Consider the following 26,844-nt stretch of genomic DNA (forward strand, 5'->3'; position numbering starts at 1 on the left):
TCCCTTCATCTCCACGTGTTATTTTTAGTATGAAAAAGCAACTTGGAGAGGAGAGCAGAATCCTCGCAAAACCCAGCTTCTGCAACCTCATCTGCCTGCTAGTTCCAACCGAGGAGTCTGGTTTGCTGCATCAACAGGGGTAGTTGGTGGGGAGTGCTGTTTATAGACTGTATGTTTAATCGTCTGCTTTTGTGTCTCTAAAGCCTTCCCCTTCCGAGGCATGTGTAGGGAAACATAAGTACATCTAGCATTAGTGGTGCCACATAGAGTCACAGAGCAGGACAAATTTGTGCCCTGCCCAAGCCCCAAGCCTCAAGCCTCCACCCTGCCTTACCCAGATGGTCCTGATGGGTCCCTACTGGTCAGTCTTCCAGATTCTGCCCTGGCCCTGGCCCTATCCTCTGTCTGCTTCTCACTCGACACAAAGGGAGCCTTTAAAAACTCATGTCAGATCAGACCACTCCTCTGCTCAAAACCTTCCAGTGACTTTTTTCCATTAAGAATAAAAGCAATATCCTTACAGTGGACTATGAGGTCCTACTATGAGGTCCTCACTCACTCTGCTACAGCCACACAGGCCACCTCTCTGTCCTTCCAACACCCCAAGCACTCTCATGCCTAGGGACTCTGTACCCACAGTTTCCTCTGCCTGCACTACTGTCTCCCAAATATTGGCATGATTTGCTTCCTCCTCTTCTTTAGGTTTTTTGCTCAAACAACTTATCATCAAGGGCTTCTCTGACCACCCTGTATAAGACAGTGACCTCCATCACACACAACCCCCTTGTGGTCCCCTCCCCCTACATTTCCCTATAGCAATTATTACCATCTGACATACCATAGTAATTTTTATAGTTTATTGTGGGCCTCCTCCCTTTAGAATGTAAGATCTTTAAGAACAAAACTTGTCTCTCTCATTGACCACCATTCAATGTCTAGAAACTACCCGGTGCATAATAGATGCTCGATAAATAATTAGTGAATGAATAAAAGAATAAACTCATGGGTATATGGCAGAAATCAGCATATTCTAATCACTCAGTAAGTGTTTGATTTGGGATTGGTATTTCTCCCCTGGAGGTCCATTTGTCCCCTGATTTACACACACCGAACTCATCAAGGATTAGGGACAGGGCAGGAGACAGAAGCCAACACTCTTGACAGGGAGACCACCCCACCACTCAGGCAGGACGCCATGCAGGGGCTTCCCCAAGCAGGATGCTCGTGGATCCTATTCTCAGCTTTAGAAATCCCATTTTGTTTCTGTTAACAGAGTGGATCAGGCTCTAGACTAACTCCCTCACACTACCCAAATTCCATCTAAACCTGAAATGGCCATTCAATAATTCACAGTGAGGAAACTCCACATCTCCTGCTCAGTATATTCTCTCCCTAAAGGGAAATCTATATGGGAAATGAAGTTAAAAGCAGAATATTGCTTGGGGAACAAGAAATCAAAGCAAGTAATATGATATTCTGAGACTGCCTCCTCCCTGTACAGTCCTACATGGCTAGGGGGGTGCAAAGTGCATGGGCTGAGAGTTGGACAGGCCAGGATTCACACCCTCCCTTTACCACTTGCAGTGATTATGACCCTGGGAAAGTTAATTAACTTCTCTGAGCTTCAGCTTTTTCAGCCACAAATGATGATAATAATATGTACTTCATACCATCCTTGAAATGGCTCAGTGAAATAACAAGGATGTGAATTGCTGAACATGGACAAATGGCAGGTGCTGTTGCTTCCCTCCCCTCTGTCGAGGTGGACACCCTCATCCCTGAACTGACCCTGGCTCTCTCTTGCTCCACCAGCTCCCTCTCCACACCCAAGGCAGACCACCCCTTTCTGTGGGCATGTTTTTTTGAGCCTGGTTGAGATTTCTAAACTCTGCAATCCTCAATAGTGTCACCTCACACACCTCTTGCGTTTTAAGGGGAATTCTATTGATAACTTGTCACATGCATTATGTACAGATCTTACTCATGTAACTCTCAGGAAATTACCTCATGTTTCTCATTTTCATTTAAGTCTTTGGAGGGCACCTTTCTGGGGCTTTGCTGTACTGACTACACTGATCCTATTTTAAATACTAGCATTCAGTATCTCCTCATAACCAATTCAAGTGCAAATCAAAGGGTTTCCTAAACCATGCACAGACCTTTCTGCCACCATTGGAGGACACTTTTAATAAACAACAACAACAATAATAATAATAGGTATCTGTTTTAGAATATTTATTATGTGCCATGCATCATGGATTCTTTCATTTAAACTTCACCAACCCTCTGAGGTAGGTACTTCTATTGCTCTGGTTTTGCAAATGGAGAAACTAAGGAATTGAAAAGTTTATGATTTTTGCCCAAGATCATGCAGCCAAAGGGTGAAGCCAAGGTTTGAACCCGGGCTGCCCAGATTCAGAGCCACTGCCTTCACTATTCCAAGTACTGCCACATGGTGACTGAGGTGACCTGACGCAGTGGTCCCGGGAGACAGCAGAATCTGTTGGAAGCCCTAACATACCAAAACAAGTGACTTGGTATAAAAGTCTGCACCCTCTTTCTTGCCCTTGGGGGTTTCATCTCTGTCCCCACCTCTGCCTCCAGGACAGCCAATGAAAAGAGCCCAGTCCTCACTCCCTGTTTTCAATGATGACCAGTGCTCCCAGGCTGCCTCCTGGGACACAAGATTTTCAGTGCAAAAATTTGGACCATCCAGGGCAAATTGGGATGGTTGGTCACCCTAGTTGAGAACAGGAACTGTAGAGCCATTGGCTGGTGTCAAATCCTGGCTCCACCACGAACCCACCCTGCTACTTTGGCCAAATTACCTAACTTCTCCCTGCCTCCATTTCCTCACCTATAAAGCAGGAATAATAGTAGTACCTACACCATAGGGTGGTTGTGATGATTAAATGAGCTAATGCATGAAGGGGATCTAAAAGTGCTGCATAGATAAATGTCCCTGTGAGGGTTTGCTATTTTTGTGGCTATTATATAAAGAGCTTTCTAAAATCCAGAATTTCATCCTGGGGCAGATTCTTTGCCTAGCTCTCTTAAGATCTATTAGAAACATTTAGTGATTTCCTTACATTTCCTGAAGTTACACTAAGAGCAACAACAACAACAACAAAATGGCAATTTATGGTTGGCCTGATTTTACACTAGTTAAAAGAGAGCTGTCAACCCTGCAGAAGTAACAAGTCCGTGCCCACAGGCCTCCTTGGTGTTATTTGTATTTTTATGACCCTCCTGTGGCTATAAGGATGCTCAGTGGGTGTAGAAATTGGATGGTTAAAAATAACAAATAAGAAATCAAAGTCGCGCTTTGTCCCTATTTCCATACTGGTAGGTACCACATTCATTATTTGCTGGACAGCTGTGGGAATAAGCTGCACAAGGTACAACAACTTGATTCTCCTCCAAAAACCAAATTAAACCACTGGACTCTTATTATTGTTATCCCTGCCTTTGTGTAATGCTTGTCACCCTCCTAAGCTACCAACATGCCTTCTCTTCTCCTCACTAGGTGCCCTAGTCTGCCTCTTTCAGTCCAGAGGTATCTGCTTCTTATAAGTTGAAAGGCACAGACCCATATCCACATTCATAAACAACCCCTGTCATCAGCTTGGTTTTGAACCCTGGGCTGCAACCAGCTGCTTCTTTTGCTCAGAGAAGTGTCATCCTTCCAGAGGCTTGGGGTGTGGCCTGTGGGAAGCTTTTCCTTTTACCTGGCTGCTGAATCCAGAACACAGTGAAGCAGCAACGAAACAAAGCACGGTTTGGGGTTTTTTTTTTGGTTTTTTTTTTTTTATGTATTCATTCAACAGATATATTTAATGCTGTAAGGTGAGAATTAGAAAAACAGCCATGAACAACTGAGCCAAAGCCTTTACACTTGAGGGGTTTGGAGGCTTCCAGGAAGGTGGACATTGAACCACTTGCTCTCATCATCCATTGCACATAGGAATCACCTAGGTAGCTTTAAAAAAAGGAAAGAAACCGATGTCTGGGTCGCATCCTCAGAGACTGTGATTTAATTGGGATGCAGTTTAACATGGGAGTTTTTCAAGGCTCCCAGGTGATGTGAAAGTGCGGCCCAGTTAAGACCCATTGCTTTAAACAAAGGGTTCATTAGAATTACGATGAGCGCTACAGAGAAGGGGAGGGTGGTGCTCTAAAAGCACAAGCATGCAGTGGAGCAGGAACCCTGAGCTGGAAGCCACGAAAGCCATTCTTAAACAAAGGCCAGCTGAGCACAAGGTGAATGGCTTTAGCCAAAGTGGGTGCAGGGAGCGTAGTTCAGAGAGACACATCTGGAAAAGTCCACAAGAAGAATCCAGGCTACAGAGAGCAGAGACAGATGTGACATGAGAAGAGAGAAATGGGCAGGATCAGATAATGCAGGGCCTTTGAGGCACTTTTAGGGGTTTGGGACTTAATCCTAAAGCAGAGGCTTTCACACTGAGCAGGCATCTGGATCCCGAGGGCTTGTCATAAATGCAGACAGCTGGGCCCCATCCCCAGAGGTTCTGATTCAGTAGGTCCAGGATGGAGCTCAAGAATGTGTATGTCTAACAAGTTCCCAGGAGATGCTGCTGCTGGTCCCAGGACCACACTTTGAGAAGCACTGCTCCAATCCAAAGCAATGGGAAAAACTCCCGGAGGATGTTCAGCAGGGCCATGGCAAGAGTTAGGATGCGTTTTCGCAACACGGTGTTATTCACCTCCATAACTTGCAAAGGTAATGTTCCAGGGAGATAAAGGAAAGCACAGGCCGGGCTGGACTCCAGTGCAACTGGGTGATAACAATTCAGTTTGAATTCACTGAGTAACTGACATGGGGTTTCCCTCCCAAGAAGAGCTGTTTTAGTTACTCTTGCCTAAATTCTCCATTTCCTCATTTCCTCACATGATCACCTACTTTAAAAAAAAAAGTATTGATAAGAGCTTGAAACATCAGAACACCAAAAAGTAAGATACATCTTCCTTTCTCCTTTTTTTTTTTTTTTTTGAGACAAAGTCTCACTCTTTCGCCCAGGCTAGAGCGAAGTGGTGAGATCTCAACTCACTGCTGCAACCTCCACTCCCCAGGTTCAAGCAATTCTCCTGCCTCAGCCTCCTGAGTAGCTGGGATTATAGGTGCCTGCCACCACGCTCAGCTAATTTTTGTATTTTTAGTAGAGATGGGGTTTCACCACGTTGGCCGTGCTGGTCTCAAACTCCTGACCCCAGGTGATCCACCCGCCTCAGCCTCCCAAAGTGCTAGGATTACAGGCATGAGCTACCGCGCCTGGCCCCTTTCTCCTCTTTATTCAAATGTCAAAGGATTGTTTTTACTGTTTTCACAAGTTCATCATTTTTCTGCAGCCAAGGCTGAGCCTACTGCCTTCCTTGTCCTATGCAGACAGAAATGATGCTGATCAGTGAGAATCCAGGTGCATCCAGAAAACGTGCAGCCTAGACAGCTAGAGGCAAATTTATATCACCTCATGGAAGCTCTGCTGTTTCTGCTGCTGTTGGGGTTGTGGGGAAGGATTTCTGCCTTAGGAGCAAAACCCAGGCAATAGACCATGGAAAGGGTCACTGGCCTCCCAACACCCCAGCCCAGCCCAGTGTCCCCCATACTTGCATCTACACAAACCCTTAAAGACATACAGACACCGTTGAAACAAACAGGAACATTTGTCTCTCTCAATTTGCCATATCTTTTCTAACAAAGCAGAGTCAGCTGTGGACATGCAGGTTCACAGCTGCGTGTTCACGCCAATTTGTGCCTAGAAACAGAGTCTCCGCACAGCTCCCTCCCGCACACATGGGTGAGCAAGAGGGACAAGCCCTGCCGTTTTCCAGAGACCAGAGACCAGGGTGATTCTTTGGCAGCCAGTCTTCCAAAATTAGTTGGACATTTTCCCCCAGAGCGCCTTGAAGCATCAGATTAATTGTCTGAGCATTTGCCACTGCTGTTCAGTATAAATGGCTACCTGAATCCCTGGTGATCCCCGATCTCCGACACCTCAGCTATTTTCAACGACAAAGAACTCTGGAATGTAATGGCAGACTCTATTATTAAATAATTTCCAGTGTGTGTGTGCTCTTTAATTCCAACAACGCACAGCTCCAGGAGAAAAAAAAAAAAAAAAAAAAAAAAAGGCGATATTTAAAACAGTTGGTGGAGGGGGGTCCCTAATTAAGTTAATATTCAAAAGCACAATTCTTCCCAAGAGAAAGGGCCCCCATGTAGTCTACCTTCGTGTCCTCCACACCTCATAATTGCCTTTAGCTTCAGTGGATTTTCTTCTCACTCAGCCAGTCCGATGTGGTATTGCTGGAGTTTTGGCTGGAGTCATTGGGAGACTGAGGATTTCTTAGGCTGTGACACAATCACACATGGAGGACACTTGATGAACCATTTTTTAACTTGAAAAAGGATAGGTTCTTGTTTTTTTCCCTGATCTCAGAGTGAGGCAAAGAGAAATGACCTCCACTTCAGGCTGTGCCCTAAAGGGAAAGCTTACCACTAATTACATTATCTGTCATAACAACTATGTAGACACTGACAATGAGTGCCACTCTCTACTGAGCACTTAGAATGCGCCAAGCTCGGTTGAAATCTTTAGCTTTATCATTCCATTTAATACCTCTGGCATCTGTTTAAAACAAAAATAGCAAGTACAGTCTTGTGACCATCCCTAAATTATTCAATCAGCACATATTTCTTGAATGTCTGTTGTGTGCCAACCATTCTTCTAGACCCTGAGAATATCTCAGTGAACAAAAGAGGCAAAACTTTCTGCCTTTCTGGAAGCTGTATTCTATTGGAAGAGAAAATAAATAAGATTAACTAGTAAAATACACAGTTTTACAAATAGGCTGAGGCTCAGAGAGGTGGATCTACCAATCCAAGCTCACACAGACAGCAAGAGAGACATGCAGATTCCAGTCCCAGAACTCTGACTCCAAACCAGGCTAAGGTTTTCCCCATCGTTGAAATTTAAAAAAAAAAAAAAAAAAAAAAAAAAGGTTTTCCCCATAGTTGAAATTAAAAAAGAAAAACAAAACAACAACAACAAAAAAAACACTCTTTTTTTTCACCTCAGTTTAACCTAGGGTGTAGGTGCTTTCCTGATGGTCTCTTGAAGCAAGCAGGGACATCTCACTTCTCTGGCTTTCCCTGTCATCTGTCTGCATTTCCATGCAGCCTGTTTTATGCTTTTACTTGCATTTCCATCTGGATAGGGTATTGCCCTTTATGCTTTTCTTAGGCATGCTTGATGTTGAATATTAAAATCCTGTTTCTCTCTTCGTACCCCTCATGCAGTATTAGCCACTTATTTCTACCTTTAAATTGCTGCACATGGCAGAACATTTCTTGATGCTTTTTTAGAAAAGCCTTTTATGGTAATTATAGCTTTCTTCAAGTGCATTTATGCTTCCCTTTTTACCGTGCTGTAGACATTATTTTGTTCATGCCTAATTTTTGTTAAGGCAAAAAGCCTGCCTACCTGGTAACTGTGTGGACAGACTTTTTTTTTCTAGTGGTTGGAATTTTATGTGTAGAGTCTTGGAAACTCTTTTGTTTCCACTCTGCCAAAGCCATTGGATTCAGCCAGAGTTACTCGTTCATCATTTCCCCCAAGTACTTATTAAGTAGTGGCACTCCAAGAGCAAACAATCTAGACATGGTCCCTCCCTGACAGTTTTACACCATAGCAGGAGCGCCTGGGGCAGCTGTTCAGTTCACAAGAGGGGCACCATTCAAAATGTAGGTAATGACAATGAGTACATTTATTATGGCACTTTTCCAGCAGGTGACAGTAAAATGTCTTAAGGGAGGGCTGCTACATGGCCGAGCAAGCATCAAGGAGGTACCAGCCAATTGTGATACAGTAGGGCGGATAGTACCACATAAAGGAAAGGATAAAGATGCCATAGCCAGTGCTGCTGTCATAAGCTTGGGAGCTTTGGAAAAGCTTCCAGGAGGAGATGACTTCTGAGTGGGGATTTGAAGGATGTATTGAAGTTAGGGAGGTGAGAAAAATGAAAAGGAAAGGCCAAGTGGCTTAAGTCTAACCAAAGGCTAAAGGGATATTGAGATAGGCTGATGTGGTAAGAGCCAGTTCATATGAAGTCAGCAAGCCCAGTTAAGGACTTCAGACTTTACCCATGGGTCAATGGAAAGCTACTGAAGTGTTTCCAGCAGTGTCCAGAATGTGAGAGGTGGAGGCAGGGAGACCAGTTAGGAGGTTTTGACAAGCATCTGGACCAAAGATGAGGGTGGCTGGGGTTAACGTGGTAGCAGTAGGGGTGGAAGTAGAGCACAGATTCCAAGATATTTAGGAAGAAGGACAGATACGAGTTCTTGCAGTTTATAGGAAAATAAGGCAGAACTTGGTTGGAATTAGATAGAAGAGACAAGAGAATGCAGGAGAGGAGGGGAATAATTAAGAATGCCTCCAACGTTTCAGTGGTGGGCAATGGGGTAGATACCTGGATGTGCCATGCACTGCTCAAGGGGTCAGAGTTTGTGGGGAGGAAAGGTAAAGAGTCAGAATTCCTTTGAGTTTGAGATGTTTATGAGTGTACAGGTGGGGAACAGATGGCTATGTTGAGATGCAAGTTGGAGTTCAGGTCTAGAGGTCAGAAGACTGGAATTGAAGATTTAGGGGCCATCAGAATATAAGGGTGTGGGTTGTTTTTGTTGTTGTTGTTGTTGTTTCCTTTTTTTGAGACCGAGTCTTACTCTGTCGCCCAGACTAGAGTGCAATAGCACCATTTTGACTCATTGCAGCCTCTGCCTTCTGAGTTCAAGTGATTCCTCAACCTCAGCCTCCTGTGTTGCTGGGATTACAGGCACCTGCCACCACACCCAGCTAATTTTTGTATTTTTAGTAGAGATGGGGTTTCACCATTTTGGCCAGGCTGGTCTCGAACTCCGGACCTCAGGTGATCCACCCACCTCGGCCTCCCAAAGTAGGTTTTTTTAAATCCCAAATTTCCACATCACCTCTCTCTATATAGGTTGGAATATGACAGAACTAGTCCATTCATATCACTGGTGTCCTTGAAAATTCTCTGTGGGAAGAGGACTTTTGATCTTAGAGAGGAAGTTTCTATTATCTTCTCATGACCCTCAGAAGAGTTTATAGATACAAGGCAGGCAGACAGAAAAGATATAGCATGCACTGATTGTTTTTATCCATTCGAGCACCTTCTACGTGCCTAAAACCAGGCCAAGCTCTGGGATTCAACAGCAAACAACCAAATCTTGGATCTCATGGGGGTTTATGTCTAGGGCTAGGTTTCTCAACCTTAGCACAGTTAACATTTGGGGCTGTATCATTCTTCACTGTGGGACCTGTCCTGTGCATTGTAAGATGTTTAGCAGCATCACTGGCCTCTACCCACGAGATGCCAGTAGCACCCTCCTCAAATTGTGGCAATCAAAAAATGTCTCCAGACTGGGCACGGTGGCTCATGACTGGAGTGCTGTAATCCCAACACTTTGGGAGGCCAAGGCAGGCAGATCACTTGAGGTCAGGAGTTCAAGACCAGCCTGGCCAACATGGTGAAACCCCATCCCTACAAAAAAAAAAATATATATATATATATATGCGCATATATATATATATATATGCACATATATATATATGCACACATATATATATAGTCATTGTTGTTTGTGTGTGTGTATATATATATGTATATATACAGAAAAAAAATCAGTTGGATGTGGTGGCATGCACCTGTAGTCCCAGCTACTGAGGAGGCTGAGGCAGGAGAATCATTTGAACCTGAGAGGCGGAGGCTGCAATGAGCCAAGATTGCACCACTGCACTCCAGCCTGGGCAAAAGAGTGAGACTCCATCTCAAAAAATAAAAATAAAAAATAAAAAGTGTCCAGACAATGCCAAATGTTTTCTGGAGAGAAATAGGGGTACAGAATTGCCTTTGTTGAGAACCACTGGTATAGGGTCATGATAGAACCTGCAGTCTCCAGGCAGCCAGCTCTCTCTAGCTCCATAAAAGAGGAACCAAACAGGTATGCTTTAAGGGGCTTTATATTAGTGGTCTTGGAGACAGTCAGTACCAGCCTGAAATCCAGAAGACTTCCTATAGGAGACTTCCTGGATGCCCCAGTATAAGCGCAATCCAACTTCAGTTATAGCATCCTCTCCAGAGAAACGCCTCTACCTCATACCTGTTTTGCCCTCCAGACTAATTACTTCCTAGGTTTTGTTTTTCCTTAAGCAGAAGCTGGCTTTGCACTTTACAAACACAAAGGATCACCTCCTCAGAAGGCCACCGGTAGAATGAACTTGTGCTGGGGTTAGCTTGGGGTTGCCTAGCAACACCGTGCACCTACCAGGGCTGTTTTCTTCCTCTTCAAGCTAAAAGCTAAGTCCCGTCCATTAATTCCCAGCTACCCTGAAACTTCTCAGAGATTTGCCAGCTTCCTACAGCTCATGTTTTCATCTTCCTCATGTGATGTGGAGAAAACCTGCTACTGTGGTCCATTTATTTCACTTCAGTTGGTCGGCAGGGGAAGGGTGGGGAGGAAGCAAGAGAGAAAGAGAAGGGGTTAAAAAAAAAAAAGCCTCATTCAATCTAGAAATATATGTATTTTGGGTGCGTATCTCTGACTGACACGCTAGTGTTTTTTGCAGATTTAAATCTGATGTAGCGGACGTGGGTTTCCTATACAATGAGGCTTCTGTTGACACATTGGACATGAATTTAGTCAGACATGAGACCTCAAAGTAGCTAAATAACAAAGCTCCGCCAAATAGATACCATGCTGAGCAAATGTTGATAGGTCTGTCATTTACTGTATTTTCTGTGATCTGTTCCCCAAAACTCTACCAGTAGAAATTGTTAAAGCTGAAGGTAGCTGGAGGTTGAAGAAATTCTCTTTTCCTTGAGAATCTGTGAAATGTCCCTTGGGCTTTTCCTACTGAGCTCATTTTGTTCCTGCAGAAATGTTTGTGGCATTTCTCTGCAACTGGGGATGGCTTTCCCTCCACATACCCTCTCACGGTAGGAAGTGAACAGGGGTTTTCCAGGCAGGGCCACAGTCAGGAAAAGCATGGAAATGTGAATCTGGGCTTTGTGAGGAGAGGTGTGTAGACCAAACAAGCCTTTCTCCAGGTGTGCACACACTGGTGATTTACTTGCCTGCTGGACTTAGCGCCAGGCTGTGCAACAAAAGAAAACGGTTTCCCTGGTAAGAGTCTCCTTGTTTGCCCTCTCAAGACAGCTCAGCTTCCCTAGGGAGTGCCCCACATAGGTCTCCTCTGTTGCATGCACTCCTCACCCAGATCCCAATCCAATACCACCTTCTGGAAAGGATGAGAGGCAGCAAACACTGAAGAGTGAAACTCCTCTTCTTAAAGAAGTAAAACTTAATTGCATACCCTTGAGACCTTACTTCTTAGGAAGATGCCTTTAAATTCCCACCACCGGCCAGACACAATGCCTCATGCCTGTAATCCTAGCACTTTGGGAGGCCGAGGCTGCAGGATCATTCGAGGCCAGGAGTTCAAGACTAACCTGGGCAACATAGCAAGATCCCATCTCTACTGAAAATTAAAAAGAAAAAAATTGCTGGGCTTGGTGGCACACACTTGCAGTCCTACCTACTCAGGAGGCTGAGGCAGGAGGATCACTCAAGCCCAGGAGTTCAAAGTGGTGGTGAGCTATGATCATGCCACTGCACTCCAGCCTAAGTGATAGAGTGAGACCCTATCTCAAATTCCCACCAGTACCATATGCACATACTAGGTTTATCAGCATTCTCATAAGGGGTACTCAAGAGAAAAGAAGGAATATGCTAGGTGAAGGCCTCTGGAACACTGGAGAGAGGAATAGGGGAGATGCATGCTTTTGATTCACAAGATTTGGGCCAGGAAGGTTTCAAATCAATTACTTCCATCATTACAAAGCTTTTTATCCTCCGCCATGGCCCAATCCAGCCTGCACTTCATGTAGTTTAAAAATAGGCGTAGAAAAAGATGGAAACAGAGATGGTGGCAGAGGTAGAGATAGGATTCGAGATAGATATTCAAGGAAATTACTTTCTGGGGAAAATTAAATTAATGGTCATTGGGGCATATTTAAATTAAGTAAGAAAACATATCCCAGTGCACAATTCTGCAAATTTACTAGAAGTCATTGCATTGTACACTTAAAACAGGTGAATTTTATGGTGTATAAATTATGCCCCAATAAAGCTGTGAAAAGAAAGAAAAATGAGAAGATGTCTAGGAATTCTTGCCAGCATGAAGGTTTTGTGAGTGTGGCCACATCCTAGTAGTTCTCTGCTTCTCTCCTACCTGTTATAAAGAGTCACGGAGGCTCTGCTAGTGAGACCTTTCCCCTCTCTCTTTAGTGCACCTCCTTTCTCCACTTTCCTCCCCCAGACTCCCTTTGTCCAAACTCAGATCAGGAGAGTGCTGGCTGCAATTGTTTTGGGTCCTGGAGTAATTAGAAAATTACACAGGCAGCTGATTCTGCACAGGCACGTGAGCGCATGCTCTCACACACACACACACACACACACACACACACACACCCCAATAAAGGAAAAGAAATCCACAAAATAAGAACTACTCCTACCCCACCACCCTTCCCCCAAGCACATATATTTTTTTCTTCTATCTTTCCCCGATTCATGGCACCCAGCATCTATACCCTCCACAGCCTTCGAATCCTGCAGTATTTTCAAATTGTGCCATAAATAGGTTGAGTGATAAGCAGCCAACATCTTTAAGTGCCCCTTAAAACTAAATATTACCTGTACAAGCATATGAAAATAGCTCAGCAGAACCATCCAGTTCTCGGTCATGAGAAGCTCATGATAATCCTATGTAAATATGTATTTAAAACTCTGAAAGATGGCGGGTACTTTGCCTCCATCCTGGGTTGATAGGGAATTTTTTCTCTTCTACGGAAGAGCACTTCTTAAAAAAAGAAAAAAAGAAAGAAAGAAAAGCTTCTTTTCAGTAGCATCGATCCTGAGCTATTGGCTGGAAATCACAGCCTAGCTAGTCTGGTTGTCAGCTCAGCACTGGTTTAGTTGTCTGGGATGTGCATTGAACTCCCCGCTTTGGGAAGGTTGCCTCTGACCTAGGTCAGTTGTCACTGGGGATCCCCTGCATCTGCGACCCCACTCTGTCTTGCTACTGCATGCGTTGCCTGCTCCCCTGACTCTGTGGAAGGCAGGCGCGGGCCCCACTGTGAGGCTGGCCCAGCGGCTGCCCTGCGGCCTTGCTCCCCTCTGCATGGCTCCCCTGCTTCCCCAGCGCAGCCTCACGTCCCTCCTTCTCATCCTCTCCATTTCTCCAACCAGATGGCTGCCCTGACTTGTGCAACGGTAACGGGAGATGCACACTGGGTCAGAACAGCTGGCAGTGTGTCTGCCAGACCGGCTGGAGAGGGCCCGGATGCAACGTTGCCATGGAAACTTCCTGTGCTGATAACAAGGATAATGAGGGAGGTGAGCACGCGTCTTCTCATTCCCAGCCCCTAAGATCAGAGCGTTGTCCATGCTTTTGTCATGAGTCATTTTTCTTCTGAAAGACCTCCCCTGCACTATTGTCAAATGTTGTTGTAACATTTTCTTTGAAGCAAATGCAGCAGAGAACAGGTATCCTTATGCCAGGGGGGATCTCTGGGAGACACCGGCTGGAGGCACTGGGGGTTGATGCTGGCTCAGAATTCCCAAGTGTCCATTGCCACATAAAGGTGGCTGGACCCTGGCACTGCCTTCAGGGTGACCAGTCCTGCCAGACCTTTCAGGGCTGGGGACAACAGTCGGTGACAATGAGGATGACAATCTATGCCTACCACACTAGGCTGTCATAAGCAATGCCTGCTGCCTTCATCCTTACAGCCCTTTGAGATGTCACTTTACAGATGAGGAAACCAAGGCCTGAAGAGTGATTAAGTAACTTTTTCGAGATAATCCAACCACCATTAGTAAAATTGAGACCCAAACCCAACTGAGGCTCCAAAGTGTCTGTTCTAACTAGTTGTCAGCAAACTATGGTCCATGGACCAATCCTGGCCTGTAAGCTAAAAATAGTTTTAACATTTTTAATGGCTGGGGGGAAAAAATCATGAAAAGAACAATATTTGATGGTGTGTAAATTATGTGAATTCAAATTTTGATGTTTATAAATTTTTAAACAGCTTTATTGAGGTATAATCAACATATAAAAAGCTGTGTATATGGCCAGGTATGGTGGCGCACGCCTGTAATCCCAGCACTTTGGGAGGCCATCACCACCATCAAGGCCATAAACATGTCCGTCACCTCCCAAAGTTTCTTCCTACTGACTGAACCAAGGGTCGGGCTGCTTGTTTTCAAGGTCCAATAACAAGATGCAGACAAACTGGGAAAGTAACCAGAAATAAACTCTCCCAGGTACAGGGAGAAGGCCAGAGATCATTCACAGGCCAACACAAAATTACAAAGTTTTCCAGTGCATATATACCTTCTAAGCTATGTGTCTATGTGTAAGTGTGCATTCATCTGAAGACACAAGTGATTGATTCCATCTAATCTATAACTAAGGTTTGGGTCCTGGAGAGCTTCTTCCAGAGCCTCAGTAAATTTGCTTAATCTAGATGGGTCCTGGTACCAGGGGTGATAACTCTTATCTTGTCTCCAGCTAAGGTGTGGAGGTCTGGGGAGTTCCTTTAGACTCCCAATAAAACTTGTTTAATCCTAAAAGGGTCCTGGTACGAGGAATGTAAGAATTCCTTCATTATCTTGTGAAGGTTCAAGGCCCAGGAAAGGCCTAGGCAAGACTCTTGGTGGACTTTTGTTACATTCCAGCCTTTGTGTAAGGGTGCTGGCTCTTTCCGCCTATAATATTTAACCTAATCATTCATTCAGTGCCAAAACAGTTGTCAGGGAAGCCTGCCTGTTCAGCTGTTGCTGAGACATAGCCTGCCACACTGCTTTCTTTGTGATTATTGTTGTGGGGTGACTTTTTGGTTTTAGAAGTTTTTGTGGTAAGAACATTTCAATGTGAGATCTACCCTCTTAGCAAATTTAGAGTATACACTACTTTGTTAGCTATAGACACTATGCTATGTGGTAGATCTCCAGAATGTCTTTATCTTGCATCAGTGACACTTTGTACCCCTTAACCCACACCTCTCTATTTATTGGAATATAACCATGCCCGTTTGTTTATGTTTGGTCTAGAGCTGCTTTCACTCTCCATTTCAGAGTGGAGTCACAACAAAAACTACTTGGCCATCAAAGCCTAAAATATTTACTCTCTGGCCCTTTACAGGAATAGTTTTCTGTCCCCAATTCTAAACCTCTGAGCTGAATTTCCCCATGTTACTTCCTGATGGAGTGCTAAGTTTCTGGGGCTAAATGAGGTTGGCTTAGCCTGTGGGCCACCTGATCTCCTAAGAATACTGTGGAATGTTCCCTAGACTTTAGTACAGGTGTGTTATCCACCCCCACCAAAATTAGTAACTGATCAGAATTCACTAGGAGCAGAAGTTGTTTCAGAGTGTAAGAAGATCCATGAGTCCAATCATTTGATTTAACAAAAATGTATTTAGTGCCACCTTGGACCAGCCATTGAAACCTAGGAATATGAATGACCAAGCCAAAGTCAATCACTGCCTTCCTGGTCCCAACAGGTCCTTTCAGTGATGTCCAGAGCAGGGTGCAATCCATCAGGGTGGTGGATGAGAGTATTAGATACTCTATTTTTATTTGTTCTCATCCTCTTAATGGATATTTTGCAGTTTCCATAATTTATGATTGCCATTGTGCCTGTATGTAATTTGTAAATAAACAGATGTACACACACTGATAGGAATACACAATCAAAACAGTTTACAGACCTGATGTGGTTTACAGAGCTCCCATTCATTCATTTTCTCTTTCCTGAAACAGAGCCAAAAGAGAAAGCACTTTAATTCATTTTTTAACAAGTTAAGGCATAACTACATAATGCATTTTTTTTCCAAGTCAGAATCGCACGACTTTTGCTGGTAAGATTCACTGTTTTTCCTTCTGCCTCCCTGGCGATTTCACTGAGCACAGCGGTTGCTTACAGATCAGCTTCTACTTCCAGAAAGGAGCTGCTCTCCTGGCTCCCTTCCCTGTTCCTGGTGTCAGCAGCTGAAAGCATAACAAATGGCTGGAATGCTGCACAGAGGGAAGAGAGGAAAGTCTGGGGGACCATCTCCCCAGCATACCCTGCATTACCCACCTCCCTCCCCACCAGCCCTACCCCTGATCCCAGCTCCCACCCGGCCAAAACCAAATTCCTGTAGTGATGGGGCTAAAAGAGGCTCACAGGGTCCCCAGTCCTAAGGGTTGCCCACCAGGCACAATTCAGGATCCCCCCCTGACTGGCAGAGACAAAGCAGTCTAAAGGCAGGGCACAAAAGCAAATGAGGCAGTGATTATGCTAAAGACAATAATGGCCTTGTTATGGGAACGATTAAAGCAAACCTCCCAAGGAAGTAATTAACCACAAAGAAAAAAAAAAAAAAAAAAAAGGCTGCATGGTGTTTATAAAAAGAAACTCCCAGTTAATTCAGAGTTGCTTATGTCAGGTGAGAAGGGTAGACACCAATTCTGTCTCACCTGGCGTAAGCAATTCACAATTAACTGAGTTCTTTTTTTGGAGGAGATTCCTTGGTGTAGAGTATCCTTTTTATGGTTAATGACTTCCCTAGGAGGTGTGCTAAGCACTTTGCTGTTTATTGATAAATATTAAGGTTGCTCCTCATCAACTCCAGATTCAATCCTGCAGCACACTAATTATATCACTCTTTTTGTTTGGTTGGGGTGGGGGTGGGAGTTCTGCCCTAGTCTCTGTCCTGCTTTGTGAGTTTTCAGGAAGGGCTATGTGAGTTTATAAACCTGGCAATGGGTCAGAGGCACCCGGGCAGAACATGAATGCAGACCCGGGGAGCAGCTGCAATGAACACATTGTTATAAATTTCGTGAATGGGCAAAATAATACAGCAATCTACCAAAGTGGACTGGAAAAGGCAAATCACTTTTCCATCTAGAAACACTCGAAAAAAAAATCTGAAGGGATATATATTTTTTTATTTTAAACTGAGATGGATATAGATACAAATACAGATAGAGATATCTGAAACCTTCAACAGTCTTTTTTCAACCTAGGTTCCTCTATGAGAGAATTAAGCCCTAATACTTTATGGCCACTAGTAGTTCTGAAACTTCAGCATGTGGCAAAACCACCTTGATTCAACACAGAGTGCTAAGCCCTATCCCTAGAGCTCCTGATTCTCTAAGTCTGGGGAGGGCGGTGCAAGACTTTGAATTTCTAGTAAATATCCCAGCAGTGCTGACACAGGGGACGCTGATGCAGGTCCTCCTTGAGAACCACTGTCCTAAGCCATCCGATCTATGCAATGAATTAACTTCTCTCCTGTGCATCTAGAATGGTACTGGATAAAGTACCTCCTTTGGAAGAACTGAGAAAACTTTCACTCAAATAATGCTCTGTAGTTAGCAGTGTTGAGATGAAAATCCCTGTTGGAGAAGGCTGCCTTAGAATATCCCCGCCAAAACAGTTTATGCCGATTCCCTGCCTTCTCATCCCCTTGGCTTTCAAAGTCTCCAAACACCCCAGTCATGTGACCGCCGCTCATGTAACCTCAGGAAGCAATGGCTGATTCTGAAGGGACAAGCCTTACCTGCCCATGGCCACTAAAAAGAAGTGGAAATGGTTCAGACAGACATGGCAGCCAGCAGACTGTCTTCTTAGTAGTAAGAGATCTTCACTTGAACTGCTCACCCCAATTTGAAAAAGAAGAGACTCAAAGAAATATTTTTGCTTACAGAAGACAAATACCAGCTCATTAAAGTCTGAGAATACACACAACATGTGCACCAAGTGACAGGCGGATAATATTTAATTATCACCACCAAGACAGAGGTGCGAGATTTAGTTCATCACAGCCAGGGGTAGGAGAGAGGGTGTAGAGTTCCTCTAAAAGTGGGAACTGCAAGGTGAGGAGGCATTGTTAGACCGTCTGACCTGGTGAGACAGTCCTTACTCCTTCTCCACTCCCCTTTATCACCCTGAACTTAGAGTCAGGAGCCCTAGCCCTCCCATCATTTCAAGCTGGCATAGGAGTGAGTCTGAAGCTCCTGTGGAATCCTATGAGATGCTTTCTCCCATCTGTAGGCAGCAGTGACAGTGGAGACCAAGGGAGGCAATGTCATAACCACATCACCTGGACATAGGGGTAGGAGGAAGCCCTTTTTAGGCTGAGCTCGTCCTCAGTCACCCCGCATCACTTTCTTCCTTACTAAACTAGGAGAGATGTCTTTTTCCTCCCGTTCTGTTTCAACACAGCATTGAAAGATGTTTTGCACCTTCTCTTTCACGTCCCTGGTTTCTGAACAGGTGACACTGTATCATCATAATTGATTGACAGCTTGGGCTTCAGAGTCAGCCCTTGTATCCCAGCTCTGCAAGTCACTTTGCTTCTCAAAGTCTCAATCTTCTTATCTGCAAAATAGGCATGGCAATGCCAATGCCACTAGCTGGTGTGAAGTTTAAGTGAGAAAATGCATGTGATATATTTTACAAGACACCTGGCTCATAGATGCCCTCACATATTGGCTGCTGCTAGCATTGACATTATTAATATTAATGTTATTTTCTAGAAAGGAGACCGAATTCATATAGATGGAACCCAACCAATAATTTTTCCAGTGTACACAACCACAAAGATTCTAACTTTGTGCTTATTGAACTTCAGTGCTGCGTGACTGTGTGGAGGGCTTGTTTAAAAGTCAGATTTCTAAGTCCCCACCTTAAAGCTTCTGATTTATTAGTCAGATATAGGATCCAAGAATCTGTACTTCTATCAAGCAACCCAGAGTGTCTGATACAAGTGTGTTTGCTCTGCAGGTGACATTTTGAGATAAACTTTTTAAAATAATGGCTTTCCCTGGGTGGGCTGACCCAGCCTAATGTCACAGTGCTTACACCCCAAACCCTTTCCCCTAGAATCCCCAAAACACAGGAGTGCAGTGAGGAGAGGGGAATTTTATTTCAGGAAGAAATAAGTAGCTGAAAAGACATGAAGTCTGGGCATGGTGGCTCACGCCCGTAATCCTAACACTTTGGGAGACCAAGGTGAGTGGATCACTTGAGCTCAAGAGTTCAAGACCAGCCTTGGCAACATGGTAAAACTCCATCTCTACAAAAAATACAGAAATTAACCAGGCAGGCATCCTGGCATGTGCCTGTAGTTCCAGCTACTCAGGAGGCCGAGGTAGAAGGATTGCTTGCTCAGGAAGTTGAGGCTGCAGTGAGCCGTGATTACGCTATTGCACTCCAGCCTGGGTGACAGTGTGAGACCCTGTCTCAAAAAAAAAAAAAGACATGAAGATATTTTTCCATTTAGGTCCTTAGTGAATGACTTCAGTATGATTTAGAAGTTCTCCATTCTTGGGTGGAGAGTTGGCTAATGTTTGTTTCAACGTTTAAAAACCTTTAACTCTCTGTCATTGGGGTATGAATTCATCCATCCACTCATCCATCCATCCATCCATCCATTCATTAGCTTATTCATTTATGGCTTAACAAACATTTGTTGAGGATTTACTAAATGTTAGACCCTGAAAATAAGCCTTTAGAATACTAAAGCAAACATGACACATGTCCACAAAGAGCTCACTATCCATCTACAAAGGTGGATAAACACATTGTTATTATTATTATTACAGTCCAGCATGTGAGAAGTGGCAGGGATGGACATCTTATTAGATGGCAGTAGTTCAGTGGGAGCATAGCAAAGGGACTGTCACATGTATGGGTGTCAGGAGCATGACATGAGAGAAAGCCCAGCCCAGTGTTAAGGCCAGGCTCTTCAGCTCGTTCCCATGGAGTGTCCTCAAAGCCACAGATCTGTGTATCAGTAACCCCTGGTAGAGGCTCTTCAGACCACTAGCAGTTTCTGTAGTTCCCTCTCTAAATGAAGGACTCCACACTGGCTTCTCCGCAGAGCAGTATTTCCCACCCTACCTCCATCTGCAAGGCTTGGTTCCTTGCTTCACTCCAAAAGAGGCTGCCTTGGGTTAAGAGACGTGGATGCTGGCCTGAGCTCCGGGCATGCCATCCAAGGCACTCCAGCCAGGTCTAAATGAGGAGAAATAACACTGGAGTCTGTCCAAAGCACTTGGAACCGGCAAAACCCACCCCTCGCCCACTGCCTCCTTCCACTCCCTCCCCATCCCATAACCATCCAAATTGGTTTGACACGATTCAGGAATGCTCTTCCAGCATTTATCTCACTTGTTAATTAATAACTCACCTTGTCTGTGCATTTAGCAGAGCCAAGCTTGGGACTTCAGGGACTCCAAAAGGGTTCTGGTTCCCAGGCCCAAATAGTCCAGTTTCTTCCTCCAGTGAGAGACAAAGCTTGGTGAACCCATTGTAAATGCCTTGATTAATATATCCCAATCATGTTGATGGATTGGTTGGGTGGGGAACAGCTTAAAAGTACAACATTGTGCTATTAATTGGGTTGGATGAGGATTCCCTTTGCAGTCCAAAGACCTTGTGGCAAATGTAGCTGGGCCATAAACAGAGTCCCTGATTAGCTCCCAGAGAGAAAAGCAATGTATCTAATGCTTAGGAGGAAAACTTGGCCTTGAGGACACTGCCAGCTGGCCAGATGCTGGGTCTCTCTTCTTTAGGAGGGAAGTAGAATTAGCCTCAACTGAGATCCTCAGAGAACACATAGCAACAGGGATCTGAAATTATTCTGGCTCTTCCAGTTGAAATAAGATCTTTGACTTCCTGGGCATATTTGACTAGAGAATCTTCTGTTTAGAAAACTGTAAGGTAGAGGTTCAGTTTTCTTTTATTCTACTGAGGTTTAGAAAAAAGATAGAACCAACTGGGCACGGTGGCTCATACCTGTAATCCCAACACTTTGGGAGACCAAGGAGGGTGGATCACTTGAGGTCAGGAGTTTAAGACCAGCCTGACCAATATGATGAAACCCTGTCTCTACTAAAAATACAAAAATTAGCCGGACATAGTGGCTCACACCTGTAGTCCCAGCTACTCATGAGGCTGAGGCATGAGAATCTCTTGAACCCAGGAGGCAGAGGCTGCAGTGAGGCAAGATCATACCACTGCAGCACTCCAGGCTGAGTGACAGAGCAAGATTTCGTCTCAAAAAGAAAAGAAAGAAAGAAAGATAGAACCTATTCTCTTGCATATAAAAATTATAATCAGTAAGATTTTTGAGAGCTTACATATGCCAAGCACGGTGCTGAGCTTGCCCTGCACCTGGGTTACAGGAACAGCCTCGCAAGTGGTCTCACTGCTACTCCTTTTGCTGTCTGCTCTCTATTCCTCCACACAGCATCCAGAGGGACTGTTTTGGTATGTTGATGCAAAAGTTATTGCAGTTTTGACCGCTGAAAGCAATTAATTTTGCCCCAACCTAATACACTGTAAATCTCATCATTCCATGTTCTCAAAGGGTTTCTCATGAAGTTAGAATCAAAATCAGATTTTTTTTTCACCTTGGCTTAGAGGGCCCTCTGTGTGTCCCCTGCCTTGTCTCTGACCTGTCCTCCCCCATCCCCTCCGGAAGCTCAGCCTCATCCACTCTGGCTGGTGTTCAGACCACACAAGTGCAAAGATTAGTTCCACCCGAGAGTCTTTGCTAGTGCAAGGTGGAAATGCCCAATCCAGGCACACTGTGTCACTGGCTCATTGTAGTCATTCAGTTCTCAGCTCAAATGCCTGAGAAGGACTTACTATGAAGTCTTCCTCTGTTTCTCTCCCATCAACCATTAGTGTTTCCTTTATGGAAATACCACACTCCTAAATTTTCTCAAACTATTATTCTTGTAGGTTCTCTGTTTCTTCACACTAGACTATAAGTTCAATGAGTCTATTTCATCATATTATTTCCATTATACAGATAAGGATACAAAGGCTCAAGAAGTTAAGACTCAGAATAGGCTTTTCAGCTAACCACCATGATATATGGCTTTTCTCCTTTAAAGCCATTGGCTCGTTTTTTCTAAAACACTCAAAAACTTTGGACGGTGTTTCTGAAGAAGATTCAAACAAGTACAGAATGTGTGTTGCTGCAAAGAAGCCTTAGAAAAAATCACCTCAAAGACAAAACTTTTCCATTGAAAACCTTTTCCTGGTACGTGTAATTGACCATTGAATTAGGTTTTTTTGTTGTTTTTTTTTTTTTTTTAAAAAAAGGTATTTAAAGTTTATAATGTACCCAACACAGCACTTTCAGGCTTTTTTAATCAAGTCTTTATTAGTTTAAATGGTTATTAAGTGTCTCTGAAGGGATTATGTTTTTTTCCCCCGATTAGATGACAAATCAAATATTCATTATGAAATTGTGATGAAAATGCATAATCTGAAAAAAAATTTTAATCATGTAAATCACTATGGACTTATTTTAGGGAATTAAAGGATGAAAACGCAGATTTCACTGGTGGCAAGGAGGTAATGTTGATATCGTTATGTTGGCTTCCTGTATTTGTGCCTTGGCCAGAGTCTTGCCCTAGATGGTGGCAGGCACACCCCTGCCATCCCCTGGTCTCTGTGACCAGCATTGGAATAAAGAGGCAAGGTCCTCGTGCCATCACTAGCTCTCTTGCTCCCACAGTCTTCCTCCCAGTCCAGACTGGTGGTTCCCTACTGGGGCAACTCGCTTGCCCAGGAACATCTGGCAGTGACTGGAAGCATTCATGAGTCATGGTGGCGGGGAGGTGGGGAGGTGCTACTGCCATCCGGCGGGTAGAGGCCAGGGTTGCTGCTAAATGCCCTACACACATAGGAAAGCCCCAAATCAAAGAATGATCTGACCCAAAATGTCAATAACGCCAAGGATTGAGAAATCCGATATAGACATTTAATGTCCCAGGAACATATCTGTCTGAGGGACCAGATGGTCCCAAAACAGGCAGTGTCCATGGGCCTGATTTGAAAGGACGTGATGTCCAAAACCCTAAGGCATTGAGCCCTTACCAAGGGCCAGGCCCATGCTAAAACTTCACCCACATTGCCTAAATAAATCATAATCCCCACAAGAGCCCTAAGAATCTCTCATTATCCTTTACATAGAAGCAGAAACTAAGAGCCAGAGAAGTGAAGTGGCTTGTCCAAGCTCCCAAAGCAAAAACATAGCCAAGGCAGGATTCAGAACCTGGGTCAAGAGCCCTCCTCTGGGCGCCTCACAGCACCTGAGTGTTTGTTGTGTTTGGGCTCAGAGCAAGGCAGAGCATAAGGGCTTGAACAACCTCCGCCCTGCAGACACACGAATTCTACAGCATGCTTAAAAATACCGTCGACGTTAGCTTTTCCCTCCAGTTTTGGATTTGGAACGCATTTTTGCCACAAAGTGCTTAGGCACTGAAATGCCAGGGGGTAAGCAGGGGAGAGTTGAGCAGTTGGACTTTAAATAGCAAGGTGTTAGCAAGCAGCACAGCAAGACCAGCTGCCCAAGGCCTGTGCTCTTTTCTTTGACTTTCTATCTTCTCAGCCAAGAGCTCTGGGGGATTGGAGAGGGGCCAGAACTCTGTGGCCAAGTGCAAATCCAGAGAAAACTGCAAGGTGTTCCCCAAACTGCTGCGCCTAATGCTTCTCTTCCTCCCCACTCACAACCAAGACCTAACCTTTCCACGGTGATTCTCCTCCTCTGCCTGTCCTCAGGGTATGTCATCATGGAGCTCTCCCCACCCCCTTCAGTTTCCTGGAACTCCATGGCCACGTACACTGAGGCACACTACCTCTTTCATTTATGAGAATCACAGTATGATTTCATTTGTGGGAGTCTGGAAATGTCAGATGCAAAAAGCTAAAATATAGAGTCCCCAGCAGCTGCAAAGCCCAGGGAGGGAAAGTCACTTACTCAAGGCCAAGGAGCAGGTAGGGCAGACCTGAGACTGGAGTCCTGGTTTCCTGGCTCAAAATCCAGTGTGCTTTTCTCAATGCTATGTCACCACCAGAAGGACCCAGTGACCCTCAGGAGAATGGGTGTCTTCCACTACTGGTTGGAGCCAAGATCTGTCTCAGACCTGGGACCTAGATTAGAATGAGTGGAGGTGCCTAGGGCACCTCACAGTGAGTGCCACCTTCACTTTTGCCCCCTCAGCCCTTCATTCACCTCTTCCTAGTTGCAACCCTGCTCAGACCTCTTGTCATTGATGGCAATGACAGAAAATACCCTCTCCCACACAAGCCACACTCCTGGACAGACCCCTCACCACCAAAATCATTTATTCATTCAACAAACGTATACCAAGCCCCCACTCTGTGGCTGGGCATGTGAACGAGAAAGACTCAAACTCTGCCCATAAAGAATCCTCCGTCTGGTGGGAAGTAAAATACATACAAAAGCTGTCACTGCAGAGCCATGTATTAAGGGTCCATAATAGAAGCAAGGCCAAGAGACCATGGCCGCTCACAAGAGAGGCACTGAAGGCTTCCAAAATAGGTACAGCTTGAATATTAAAAGATATAGAGGAATTAGGCAAGGAAGGAGGGAAAAGCATTGTGAATGAAGGAAATGGCAAATGCACAGAGGCAAAAAACAGCAATGCCTGTGTGGGGCCTCTGAGAAGCCTGGTACCTTGCAGCCTAGTCCACGTGGAGAATGGAGGAGGATGAGGCTAGAATGGGGTTTGCATGCAGTGCTGGGCAGAGCACAACACAGCCAACATATTTGTTTGTGCCTCCCACCACATAGCATCTCAGTCTTCAAAATTGCAACCATGCCTGCCCTCAGACAGAAGGCTGATATATCTGCTTGAGTTATTATAAACACACACACCACAGCTGAGAAGCAGGCGTGGCCTTTTGTTATATTCCCTCCATTGCACTTAGGCATTCTTTCTCCCAGGGAGAGGAGACAGCCTGGCAGGGTAGTCAAGAGGCTTTGGGATCTGAGCTTCAGGTCATGTCCCAGCTCCTCCACTTCCTCAAGATATGAGCTTAAGCTTAAGCTTTGTCCTCTGTAAAGCAGAGCTAGGGCTAACTTCTACCTCATAGGATGCTGTGAGGCTGAGATGATTTAATGCATGCAGAACAGTCAGCACAATGGTTCGTATACATCTTATACGTCAGCGAGCATCAGAATCACCTGGAAGGTTTCGTGCACAGATGGCTGGGCCCCACCCTCAGAGTTTCAGATTCAGTAGGTCTGGCAGGAAGCCCAAGAATGCGCATTTCTCACAAGTGTCCAGATGATGCTGACGCGTTGAGAACCACTGACTTAGCGTAATGCATACCTTTTGAAGGGGAGCTCAAGTGCTGGCAGAGGGATTCCTCCAAGCGTGCCAGCCCTGGGCCAGCTGATGAGGAGAGACAGGCCAAACAGCTCTGCATCCTGAGGCAGTGGCCACTTGATTAGCATATGGACCTTGGGTACATTCCTAGGTTCACTGAGGTCCTTTTCACAGAAGCTTGTCATCCGGAGAGGAGTCAAGGCTCCAGCTTCCCAGGATTCATCCTCCTCCTTCAAGACTATTGGAATAAAAGAAGAATGTGGAAGGAGTTTGCTGGGAGAGGGCAGTGATAGGTGGCCCTGGTTCATTGCCTTTTATGACATTCTGCTGCTTCTGCCATACCCCCTGCCCCACTTAGGACAGGTGATGCTGTGCCATTTACTGCTGGGGTCCACAGACTTTGGAATCAGACAGACCTAGCTGTACATTCTGACTCAGGTTCTTACTAGCTGTGCTTCCTTGAGCAAAGGATCTAACCTCTCTGAGACTCAGTTCTCTCATCTAAACTGGAAACAATGATATCAACCTCATTGGCCTGTTGTAAGGTTTGACTAGAAAGTTTATACAGTGCAACTTAATGCCCCTTTATTTAAATGGCTGCTCTGAGTGTTTGCATCTCCTGGTATGATGTGAGTTCAGAGATTCTAAAAACATACACTGCCTCCCCATCAAAAACTCACCATTTCAAATAATGCATACATTTCAAAATCAGGAGCCCATCTTTTGGTCCCTGTTATAATACATTTCCCTCAATTTCATCCCCACTGGCTCTGGAATGAGTGCTGTCTTCCCTCAGAGATCATGAACCGGTGACCCCCAAGCTGGGTGGGTCACTGCAATGTTCCGTTTAGCCACACAGGCTTACAAAAATCTTTGCATTCATTGCTGACTTTTAGAGGATTTCATTAAACTAACAAAGAAACTAAGGGCCTAGAGGTTAACTTGCCCAGAGTCAAACAGTGGAAGAGCTGGGATTGGAGCCCAGTTCTTTTGATTCTAAATGCCTTGTTCATTCTTCTCTCAGACCCTTTTTCGGAAAGTAATTTTATACCAGGTGTGCCAGAGAGTCCAAAGCCGCTAGGTATCTGGGGTCATGCTGGAAAAGTGGAATCCATGGAGAAGACAGATGCAGAAAAGAGAAATGGCAGTCCCCGGAGCAAGCTTCTCCTGCTCTTACTTCTGCCGTGCTCACTCAGAAAATTTGTGGCTCAAGGAGTATAGAACCAGGGAGAAAACCCCAGCCTACCTGGGGTCCATCACTCAAAGTCTTAGTCCTTTAATGAGCAACACTAATATCATCACTACCCAACTAGCACACTGTCTGCCAGGGTGGCCATTGCATAGGCCTTTGACATGCTCTCTTTGTCTATGCATCTTGCCACACAGATTTTTGGATGCCCCATTACCTGGCCTCTCCATTCCCTACTCCTAATCCTTAAGGCCATGATTTCTTAGTAGCTTTCCACCTCCACTCAGATCATGCCAACAACTTCTCTGGGCTGGACTATGGGTCCTCCAGCTTCTAATCTGTTCCCCACAGA

General features: G+C 44.8%; 1 protein-coding gene across 5 annotated transcripts in view; it reads left to right on the top strand.

Moving 5' to 3' along the window:
• TENM2 (teneurin transmembrane protein 2) overlaps positions 1-26,844 on the top strand; it is a 985,093-nt gene that overhangs the window by 870,699 nt on the left and 87,550 nt on the right. For all 5 annotated transcript variants that reach the window (XM_025389012.1, XM_025389009.1, XM_025389010.1 and 2 more), the window contains one exon: positions 13,346-13,492. In XM_025389012.1, the coding sequence (XP_025244797.1) occupies positions 13,346-13,492 (147 nt within the window). The remainder of the gene's footprint in view (positions 1-13,345; positions 13,493-26,844) is intronic.

Source organism: Theropithecus gelada, chromosome 6, assembly GCF_003255815.1.
Source record: "Theropithecus gelada isolate Dixy chromosome 6, Tgel_1.0, whole genome shotgun sequence".
In the NCBI taxonomy this organism is placed as follows: domain Eukaryota; kingdom Metazoa; phylum Chordata; class Mammalia; order Primates; family Cercopithecidae; genus Theropithecus; species Theropithecus gelada.